At 41.8% G+C, this 12,075-nt stretch overlaps 1 protein-coding gene across 1 annotated transcript in view; it reads left to right on the top strand.

Annotated features, from left to right (window-relative positions):
• LOC117945645 (protein kinase C-binding protein NELL1-like) overlaps positions 1-12,075 on the top strand; it is a 248,258-nt gene that overhangs the window by 27,750 nt on the left and 208,433 nt on the right. The window contains exon 3 of the mRNA XM_034873266.1: positions 4,987-5,137. Coding sequence (XP_034729157.1) covers positions 4,987-5,137 — 151 coding nt within the window. The remainder of the gene's footprint in view (positions 1-4,986; positions 5,138-12,075) is intronic.

Below are 12,075 nucleotides of genomic sequence, written 5' to 3'. Positions count from 1 at the left end.
GTCTAGAATACCTTGAAAAGTGGCAAGTTTGTAGCCCTGTAAAACATGACGTATGCATTGTAAAGCTATGGAAACAGTCTGTTTGTCTACAAGCCTGATTATGCCAAATGTGTTGAGTCTGTATTTGATTATAGCATGTTTTTATTTAAAAATGATTCAGTCATATCACTTAACCCTAATTAACAGCCAGTTATTACAGCAGTCAATACAAATTGAAGCACTGCACACAATATTTCTTTATTAGGGCCGGCATATTTCTCTTTTAAACATAAACAAGTTCAACTAAATGACAGAAAACGACCCACAGAAATGTACAACTGTGCAATGCATAAAGACAGGGCCGGCAATATCCGCATTGGATTGAACTCGTGACAACTTAGACTATATATTTCTTTTAGTTTACAAAGACTTCTCACCCTGCCCTTTCTTTTTCTTTTGGAAGTGTGCTTTCAAGAAGCAGAGAGCGTTGAAAGACTGCGCTCAGGCGGTTTTGGATTTTCGTGAACAATTGGCTGCAGATAGAAAACACTCACCGCCTCCAAGGATGTAGACTACTGCTGCGTAATGAATTTAGTGAGCCTTTGTTACGGTAGCTACATTACAGCACCGTCGCCTGCATCAACATCACCGTATTACAACAATAGATGAGAACTCCTTGCGTTTTTCTAAATTTAATTTAATTTCCTGTCTTAACCTTTCCCGGGAATCGGGAAATAGTCTTGATCAGACTTCCTAGGAATCCCGTTTCCTGGGATTAAACCCTACTGCACACATAAACGCACAAACCAGCAGAAGGTGATTCAGCTAAAGAGTGAAGGCTCTGACATTTTCTTGCCAGTTGCTGGCCTGCTGGATACTGGCCTTTTAGAACTCTGCCCTGATCTACTTTGTGCCCTTGGCAAACACTTGAGTGTAGTGCAGTAATGTGCTTATCTGGCTGTGACACTGGGTTTCCATATCAGGCCAAACCAAAGTCCACCATTTGGTGAGTGAAGTCTCTCCGGACCGCGGCTGAGCTCTTCTTCCTCACTGCCAGTTATAGAGGCAATCTGTAAGAGTTAGCAGAGCTGGAGGGGGGGGTCCTCCAGGCTCCTGATTAAAGTGACAAGCTGTAAAATCGAGAGGGAGGGGGGCTGAATGCCGGTTTCTGCCTGATACCCTTAGCTTCATCTTGTCTGCTTGGAGACGGCCCTTCTTGTTTTACCTGTTTTTACTCCTGTCACTGTAAATAGGTTTATGTCTACAAGCCTGAGACTGCTGCACGAACGAGACTGTTAAACGTGCGGTACACTAGTCACAGCCGACTTGTTGAGTGCCTGGAACTGGAACTTGTTGAGTTCCAGTGACTGGAAGAAGACGAAAAAGGTAAACGGCGGCAGAACTGGCAGCAACATTGCTGTCAACGCTTCGATTTGATTTGATGACCTACTTTGTTGAATCAAGCCTTTTCATTCACCATAAAAGAACTCATCTTTACCCAGTACGTTTACAAGAGAGACTTGCAGTCACTCTGAGAGTCCTGGCACCCTTGAGCTCTTTCAGGCTTCCTTTTTCCGCTTTGTTGCGCGCAGATGAAAAAAAAAGAGTGGTCAAAATCCTGCCGCACCAGCGAAATCTGTGTCAGTTTGACATCGCATTGGCGCTCGGCTGTGCAACTGGAAATGGGGCTTTACAGTGCACTGCTTTAGATCTGCTCCCTTTCTGTCCATCATTATTAGTGGACTGTGGGGGTGTGACCACACATGCGGTTTGTGTTCTTTTGTTTGAACAATTTCTGTAAATCTTCTGTTTCCATTGACCAATCAATTCTGCAGTGGGCACAGCACTGTGTGTGTGTGTGTGTGTGTGTGTGTGTGTGTGTGTGTGTGTGTGTATTAATTATGCAAATGTTGGCTTCAGTACACCTTGAAATCGACTTGTGCTGATTTGTAGCTTGCACAGTTACACTGGTCTCAAGAGGAGTTACCTTGAACTTGTTGCAACCGGGCATGCTGCTCTTTTTGCTCTGCACTTAAACGTCTGTTTTCAGAGATACATCGGCCATTTTTAATTGTTTTTAAGCTTTTAACTTAAGCTGATTAACTAAAACTGACATGTTCTTTCTTCATCGAAATCAAAAAACCTAAGTTTAGCTAAAAAGTGATTTGGATCTAAAGTGTCTTTGTGTCTGATGGACTTTTGAACAGGAGACAGTTTTTTTGTCTTCCATCTCTTAACTCCCTTCTGTGTTGGTTTCTTCTGTCCATGCCCACTTTCTCTAACTTTTACCAAGTTATTTCAGTTCCTTAAAGTTATCCAGCACTTAGCCATGAGGTGGAAGATCAGAAAACACTCACATAAAGTGGTTTGGTCATTTCTGAAAGCAGTGACTGTTTCCGTCTTGCCAAAAGGAATGCCAGATCAAAAAATGCTCACCCAGTAGAGTGTGCGCAGCATGAGTCCTTGGAAGCATCCCGGGTTCGAATCTGATTCATGGCCCTTTGCTGCATGTCGTCCCTCCTCTCTCTCCTTTCCTGTTTTCAAGCTATCCTGTTGATTTAAAGGCCATAAAAAGCCCCCCCCCCCCCCCCATACGTATATATACTTACATTAGTCATTTTTTAAACGGCAAAAACAAACTTTTTAATTGTTCTTATTTGAGGACTTGTTGCATTCTACTGTTGTTAGCACTGAAAATTAAGATAAATGTGGGTCTAAAATCTCTGCGTCTGAACCTGTTATTATAATTGTCTTCCAGCCCTGGCATTACTTTTAAAGGGGAATAAGCAGTTAATCACTGCAGATGATTACAGTTCAACTCCCTTTGCAGCAAAGTTGATGTGCACAGCAATACTAGTCTGCTTTAGTTTGTTTGCTGTTGGATATTAGTTGGACTCATTACAACAATTTGTTTGTATTGTATCACAGCCGTGAAGACCGTGAACTTGACTGTATTAAGCGCTCACATGAGACAGACATCTCCAGTTTTAAACGGGACTGAATTAATGCGGAAACTATTTTGACCTTGAAGTGCAAAACACAGCTCCTCTTTTTCACGGTCAGTCAGTTGAAGGCACAATAAAAAAGACTTGAAATAAAGGGCCAGTGTCTCTGCAGATTTAAAGTGGTGATCTAATGACAAACTAGTCAGGGGGCCAGCATTTTGGAGAACCACGTTGGCTGGGGGAAGTGGCACTCCATCGACTGGGCTGTGACAGCAGGGAGGCTGAGTGTGAAGGCAGGCGGGCCAATGCCACCCTGGGGAGTTTTAAAAGCCCTGCGCTGAGACAGCCAAAGGCTCCTCTCCACTGGTCTGTCATGTAAAGTTGGGAGTGTGGAACCACAGCCGCTGGTTCAGTTCCTCTGTTCGGTTGTCTCAAACACATGGTTACTGTTGCAACTAGTTCCTTAGGTTTCCTCACATATACATTCACATACACACAAATGCTTACATTCCAAGACTTGTGAGGACCATACCTGTTACCAAATCCAATGGGCCGCTGAGTTGTGTTGTCTGTCTGATGGAACAAAAATGTGTAATTAATACTACATTTCTCAGCTGAAATTATTCTTTTTTTTCTGTTGTATTTTCTTCAACATAAACCCATTTTGTTTACACTGTACATTCCCATGTTTGCTGAACTTTGGTTGTGAACTTTTGACCATAGGAAACGGGACTAGTTGTATCAAGCCTACCTCTGTAAGGCTGTATTGCCAACAACTGAATATTCAGCAGCTATAATGTTAACCATCTTAGTTGAGCATGTGTACAATGGTTGCATCTGTTAATTAGTACTAAAAATAAACCTGTGAGGATAGAAATTTCATTATCACTTGGTCAGAAATTGGTTGGTGTTAGAGGAAAGGTCAGGGGACCACCAAGGTTTTTACCTTTCATCCTGAAAGGACATGTAGCATGTACTGTATGTACCAAATTTCATGGCAGTCCATCCAATCAATGTTTACATATTTCACTATAAAAGCCAAACATGTAACTCTCATAGTTGCACTAAATGAAGTCAAGGGATCACCTAAGTAAGTAGGACTCATCCTCTGTGGACAATGAATGTCTATTAAAATGTTGAATGGCAATCCAGCCAGTACTTGTTGATATAAGCCACTAGTGTTGCTTATAATAAGCATAGCATTGATGCCAAAAGTTGTCCAATGCTAACTGTTATTTTTGTTGTTGTAGTTTTGTACTTGTTTGTTTTTGTACATGGTGTGTGTACTGAAACCACTGGCTCCATGAAACCATTGTGTACTGATATGTACTTGCATAAGATGTACTCTAGAGATACAATAAGATAAGAGATACCTCATAACACATAAGGCCTTAAGTTGATGCAATTTTACTTAAGTTTTGGCCAACTTTCCTAACGGGAATAAAAACATACCAACACTAGCGTAGCTTTGAAAACATGCAGCATTGCTTAGAAAATGCCTGACGTGAGAACTGAGGTGAGAAACAAGCAAGTGTAGGCAGACTTATTTTGAAGAGTCACTGAAGGGAAACAGTAGAATTATGTCTGGCTCCAAACTGTCTGTTGTAAACATCCATCACAGTTTAAAAAATAACCTCCTGGTTCAACTTTGACAGGGATTATTAAAAGCATTTTGAGTGCTTTGGCTAAACCGTTGGTCTCATCATCTGAATCCCCATTGGAGATGTTGCGCTGGTAATGTTACTATTACAGTTGATTGATCATTTCCACAATGTTGTTTTTACATTTATGCAAAGTTTACTGGCCTAGTGTCATTTACAAGTACTAGTTTGTTGTATATTTTTTGGCATCAACAGATTCTTTTTTTCTCCAGACAGAACTACCAGAACTGATGATAACATACAGTACATATACATTCAAAGTGTAAAGGTGTTTCAACACGTGTGATTAGACAGCTTAATATGTTATTCTAGATTTGGCAGGAGTACATGAAGGAAGCACACAGAAAAAAGAGTTTACACACAAGCTCATGATTTCCTTCCATTTTACTTTATTCCTTCAGATGTTGGGAGAGCAGTTCACGCCCCGGCACACATCACAGAGAAAGTGGTGCAGCTGTTCAGGAGGAAAAGTGAGTTTACCTTCTTGGCCTCGATCCAGCAGAAGTCCTCCACGTCTGGAGTCATATTCTCCATCCACGAGTCAGAACACAGGTAATCCATCTGTAATCCTCTCCATTTTGGCCTGCGGCTTCTTTTCGGCAAAACTTTACTTCCACAGGTTACTGAGCACTCGTATTTTTCAATTAAACCCAGAGGTAAATTCTCCTCTCACTCGTAGCTGTTTGCAGATGGCTGTTGATGAGGTGTAGTAAAGAAAAGATCAGTGTGAGATTACTCCACTTCCAGTGTAAATCAGCGTGTGATGGGAGGGTAGGTCGACGGGTGGAATAATGCAGCGTTTCCGCCTGTATGCTCAGGGCGGAAAGATAACCTTCCATGTATAGCGTCTGTAGGATGACTATGACGTACTAAGCAATACCAAGAATGCCAAATTTTATCGGAGAATGCTGCATAAACAGACATACAGTCCCTCTGACTGTGGCTGTTAACACTGATAACTAGAATTTATGGTATTGTACCTGAGCTGCGATAAACGACCAGGCTACAGAAATAGGTACAGCTTTTCCTCTGAGTAATAATTTGAACATTGGTAACCTATTCTTGGCTGTTTCAATGAGTCCTATTGAATTTTTTAGCAATGGGCAGAATTTTGCTGCAGAATGGGATGGCTATAGGACGTCAGCGAGTGGCAGCAGCGAACTCCTCCATGGCTTCCTTAGAAACTGTGAATTGTTTTTAAAGGGTAGGCAGCATTGATTTTTCTCCATTCCTTAAGGTAAAAGCTTTCAGTTCTGTAACACATGCAGTCAAAGTGAGCATGCAAGGGAGTGTGTATACTGTATGTGTTTGCTAGGAGTGAAGACAAAGGCAACATCTTTCACAGTTGGAGAGTGAAGAAGAGGCCTCCTCAGATGAAGAGAGGGAGAGCTGTGTAGGGAAAACTAGCCCTCTAAAATGTAGTAAACAAAGCAACCAGTTGGTCTGCATTGAAAAATAGCTGCAGGTTTGATTTTCTTCAGGTTTTTATCCCTCTGATAAAAGCTGTGTTATGCTAAGTTAAAGATTCAGTATTTTAACAATCTAAGCGTATGGCGTGAAGCGCATGGTGCCGGGGTTCTTTAGGGCGTGTCCAAATCCACCTTTGCAACTTTGGCGGCAGAAAAAAGGGTTTGTGCAACAGGCGCATGGTTTAAAAAGGTTTGTACTTGGTGTCTTCATTAATTCCTTAGTGTGTTTTGGACCTAACGTGCAATTAACCAATTGTAATTTGGCTCATATTATGATGCTATTATGATGGCGGATTTGCACCATACATTTTTTATTTTAAATCTTTTGCGTGTGTGTGCTGCTGCACTTCCCTGTGTGTGTGTGTGTGTGTGTGTGTGTGTGTGTGTGTGTGTGTGACAAGCATAGAGCGTGCACTGTGAGCCTAGGCACATTTTACTAATGCGCAGTTAAAATTCAATGAAATGCTGCTGTATTGACTTTAGAGCAGGTTTTTGTTGGTCAATGGCGCGATCACTTTCTGCTGTCTCAATATAACAATATGCCAAGAATGCACCTGAACACACCTCCCTGTAAGACCAGCACATCCATGGGTGCACAGAGGGGCACGAGTGCAGTTGCTATGTAAACGATGTGGGCGTGGGACGGGACATTAACGACTACGTAGGTCTTAAAATAGAAAAGACACTTTGAACGTCGGCTTTGCACCACGCTGCGCTGAGTGCAAGAAAGGGCTCTAAAGCTACTTTGTGTGTAAAAACAAGAAATTGATCAAAACCAGCTCAAATGATCAAACATAATGATTGCATTTCATTGCACAAGACTTTTCATTGCAAGCATTTATTGAAAACATATTACATTAGTCTTTTAATGTAAATGCATAACCTTTGTACACAAACTAGCCCGTGCAGTTCAGGTTTACGTTACCAGCTACAACATTAAAACCCTGCTTACATGTTAATATAGCAGTAATAATAAAACCATTATAGTAACCTAGAATCATAACACATATAACAGGGACTATTCTGCGTCATGATTACTCTAGCTATTTCTAATTACTAAGTACATTTCGCAAACGATGCATGCTTTACTTCAGTGTTGTTTGACTGCAGGACTGTTGGTTATAGTGGAGTATTTTTTCCTTTGCAGTATTGCTACTTTTACGTAAGTAAAGATTCTTTCTCCACTGGCATGTATGTGCATACCTGTGCACGAATCTTTCCTCAAGCACCTACTGTATGATCTACTCTTGAAAAGAAATGTGTTAGCCCCTGCTGTGCTTTTAAGGTGACCCTGGGACTTGCTTGTTAGCCCCCCCCCCCCTCTCTCTCTCTCTCTCTCTCTCTCTTTCTCTCTATCTATCTCTGTCAGTCTCTCTCTATTTCTCTCAGCTTACCTGCAGGCATAATTGCCAAACATGTTGCTTGCCAAACAACAGTGAGGCTAAATAGAGCCAGCTGACTGTACTGTCCTCCTCCTTCAGGAACAATGACATGCACCATGCGGCACATGTAGCTCGGAGGAGTGCTCCGACTAAGCAAATGTTGCACTACAAGCACTCAGCCATATTCAAACACACCCAGGTGTCAGATAAGGATTCCTGAAGCCATCTATTACAATGATTATGTTCTGAGCGTTTCTGATTTTTAAAAGATCTGTTCTCCCAATGTATAACCAGACATATTTCTGTATGTTGGCGTATACACATTGGTTTCATTTGCCCAAGTTCAGTTCTCCAACCAAAAAAACAAATGTATTTATATAGCGCTTTGCCAGTCTTAACTACTGCTCAAAGCGCTTTTACATCTACAGGAAACATTCAACATTCACACACATTCATACACTGTGGCCGGGGCTGCCGTACAAGGTGCCACCTGCTCATCAGATAAACATTCACACAGATTCACACTCCGATGCGCAGCACCGGGGGCAACTCAGGGTTCAGTGTCTTGCCCAAGGACACTTCGACAATGACTGCAGGGGCGGGGATCGAACCACCAACCTTCCAATTGGCAGGCGACCGCTCTACCACTGAGCTACAGCTGCCCCATTGTTTATGTGATTTGCTCTCACCATTAGGAGCATATTCGGATCAAATACCGCTATCGGCAAGACGACAACATTTGGCAATCCAATCCAAAACTATCAACAAAGGATTCATTACTGTTTATCTGAACTGCCAACAATGTGTACAATTTAGGCAGACAGAATAACTACTTGGTTAGGTTAGGAGAACAATGGTGGGCATGCTTTGGAGCAGGGGTCATGAACATATTATAAACAAAGAACCCCTTAATTAAAAAGAGATACCTAATACATACAGTATAAAATAGCCTAATAATTGTTGGCATGATTTTATAAATCATGTTTTAATGGTAACCATACACAGGAAATCCTCAGGATTAAGTGTATCTGTAAATGGCTTTAGTAGCTACCTTACCAATAGGCCAGTGAGCAGTGGAGATTTAAATTAGCTAATATTATGTTGGTTTCAGGTTAAGACTTTTTAATTTAAAAAAAAGAGAGGCCTAAGAAGATTTGTGGTGACATACTAATGTCTGTTCACAGTGAGATATTTGCATTATCCAAAAAAACAGGATACTGTCACTGGAAAGAAACGTTGCTGTTAAGGTGGCAGACATTTCAAATGTAAAAAAAACCAACTCAACTCATAAACCTAAAACTATCTGTATGTAGACACAAAATAGGGGTAAAAAAAAAATGTTCTTGTAATTTGGTAAACATTGCCGTGCAACATTTACAGATAAAATGCAGACTGAATATTTTGACATGTATTTCTCACTTATAATAGAATAAATCTCCAGTCAGTTACTTCAGCCACAGCAGGCTGATATTTTGAGACAAGCTGTTGTCTGAGTCAGACTGCCACACTGCGAGTGTAATTCAATTTGGTGAGATGGACAGAGGCTTGACTGGCTCGGTGCAGACCTGTGCTCCATTGTGATCAAGGATTTGTTCTGAACCTGTGAATCCTCTCTGAAGGCCCTATTAGAGCTCCCGGCCGATGCCCATTCTTTCCCATTCTAACACAGGCCTCCCATTCAGCCAGCTAACAGACAGCTAGCTCTACCACTCGGCCAAATCCAATCATACATTCTTCTTCATCCCTTCTTTATTTCATCTTTCTCTCAGCACAATCAAACCATCCTCTCTTCCCTCCCACCTCCTCTGCCAGCTCCACTTTCTCAGTATGATGATATCCTCCTCTCCTACCGCTCATCCTCCGCTCTCCTCATCCTCAAAGTGAAAACCTCTGTTGAATGCAAGCATTTCTGGGTACCCGCTGCAAAAGCAGAAGGAACTTGTTTTTTTTATTTCTTCTTGTGCCCAGCACTGGGGAACGAGAGAGACGGAACAAAAGGAGCGTATATCTGCCTAGCCAGCAGTTTTTCTGGGTCCCACTAACGCTCCCATTGTCAGCAAGTGGCAGTAGCTCTGTGATGAACAAACTCAAAGCCCAGTCTCTTCACTGCTCTTCCCACCTAAGCACTTAAACACATAAGATGCACAGCCAGGTCCTCCAGCTGCTCTGTTCATCTGCCTGCCCTTTGTCACCCTACAGGTCTGTACAGGTTCTTCTCTTGTAGGGGAACATGCTGAGCTGATGTCGACGTGGGGTTGGAGTTGAAAACACAAAGATATGGAGGCGAGGGAATGTTAAATTACACTTTGTGGTTAAGGCGTTAGCATGGACCAGATTTCCAAGCCACATTCTGTGCCGCCTTTTGATTGGATTTAACATACAGAACTGTACAGTAAGTTGTATTGACTTCAATGGAAATAAGTAAGTAGCTTTGCAAAAAATAATGAATAAAAAATATGTTACTATAGGAGAAGGATCTATTTTTTTGGTAGTTTTGAACTGCAAAAGGCAATATGTTTTCCATCATTTCTCGAGAGAAAATTCTTAAAATGAAAAGAAGGATCTATTTTCATTTAGTTTTAAGTTTTATACTTAAATAATCTACCGGATCTGCAGAATTTTTCAAAATTTGTTTTGCCACTAGATGGGATTTGTGTGTGAATGCTACAGTGGTGAACCATTTGTCCGTGCAACGCTTCTGTCGTGACGCACTCCACTCTGTTCATTTGGGTGACATCAAGTGACTTGCATGCACGAAAAGCATTCCGGGAAGGTGGCGCTGCATTTGGAAGAATGCTGTGCATCAGAAAGCTGGCCAATGCCCATCTTTATGCAAATTAATCCGTTGAACGCAACGCGACTATCTAGTAGAAGTAGAGGCAAAGCTTTCGAACTGACCTTTGTCGGTCTGAGAAGAAGACAGATTCAGCCACTCGCTTATTTCTCGCTTAAAATGTTTTCAGAAACATGTTACGGTGAACTGTATTCATAAAATATGACATCATATTTCATCCGATCCGCCATGAAAAGGGTTTGAAATTCTCGATTAGCTAGACCCACGAGACCCGTTCGTCCAATCCCCTGCCGGTCAGGGGCGTAGAGCATTAACCATGGAAGTATTTTGTCGCTAAAGCACGCTTCAGTCGTGTTGCGAAAATGGATCTGCACCGTTTAGAGACAGGGAAACCTGCGGGCTGCGATCCTGGAATCTTGGTCCCCCCTGTGGAGTACTGCAGGGGAGAGGGTTGGCATTCCTCTCACCTCAGAGAGATAGTAGTTTCCTGGGTTATTAATTTTTTTTGCTCTAAGATAAAGGATGCAATACAGTACAAATGCTGATTCCTGCTGCTCCTCAGAGTCTCCTTTTAGAATTTCTGTGAACTAACATAGGCGGACCAAAATGCAAAATGTTGTAATCTTCACCCAAAATAACTGTCTTTGTTCTGCAAATGATGCTCTAATGAGTTTTTTCCTTACGTGCTCTTGCTGGTTGGTGTGCAAACCATCTTGGCTTTGGTGGATATAATTGCATGCCTTTTAATAGGATGGATAATATTCCTGGAAACCGCACCTACAGTCTACAACCTACAGTCTCCAAGCAATACAACCTTTTAGTGTTGCTGTGGCTATCATGTTAGTGAAACCATTGCCTATTTCTACAGTGTTGTTTTGTGTCCAGTTGATGAATATAAGTCTAATATTAACTCTGCTTTAGCTCTAGTTCACCAACTCCCACTAAAAAAACATGTCTCCTAAGCTGCGAGATGTTTCATCTTTTTAACCTGCTACTCACTAACTAACGCTGTGGAACTTTAAAATGACATGTAATCCATCATTAAAAAAGGAGCTAAATCTCAAAAACTGGTCAGCTGTGCTACATATGAGACACGCGGAAAAAGAAATTGTAGATTTGGCTTGACAGGCCAACCTGGATCATTCAGATGATGCAATTTGCAAACAGAATGTAAAGGCAGCTGGCCACATGTTGAAGGCTCTTACAGGCTCACAATAGGTTTGACATCAACATTTGGTCTGTCAGTTGCTGCATCCATTTCTGTGAAGTTGCCTTCAAACAAAAAACCCAACATTGGCAAGTGAAGCTCCACATCTGCTGAATAGGCCTATAGGGAAGAAACCCTGAGGAATATCAATCCCACAGGAAAATAAATTACTTACACGGCACAACAAAGGCTCTGCTTGCTCACCAGCAGAAAGCAGGCAGCCTTAGACTCACACTGCACTTCCCTACACTTCGTAGAAACCTCCACTGTGTTTGTTGTTAGTTTGAATGACAGGATCCCCCTGATGCCCCTGAGACTACCAGACCTTCCTCACCTGTCCATCGGTCTTCAGACGCTCTGCAGACCCCAGAGACCTTTGCCAGCTTCTCGCCTGTCCTCCTCCTCCTCCTCCTCCTCCTTCTCCTCCATGAAGGAAATAACTTTCTGGTAGAAAAACATGAGAAACCCCAAAAGCTTTTAACACAGGGATGTTTTAATACCACTGATACAGTTTGATACAGAATCTAGAGAGTTGTCTCAAAATTGAGTTATTTTCTCATAACAAGTTTTCATATTTCACATTTTGTGTCATATTGCTTAAAGAGATATAATGATAATTTGAATCCAGCTCTGTGTCA

Source organism: Etheostoma cragini, chromosome 1, assembly GCF_013103735.1.
Source record: "Etheostoma cragini isolate CJK2018 chromosome 1, CSU_Ecrag_1.0, whole genome shotgun sequence".
Classification (NCBI taxonomy): Eukaryota; Metazoa; Chordata; class Actinopteri; order Perciformes; family Percidae; genus Etheostoma; species Etheostoma cragini.
Note: the sequence above shows the minus strand (reverse complement) of the source record. Positions and strands in the feature narration are given on the sequence as shown.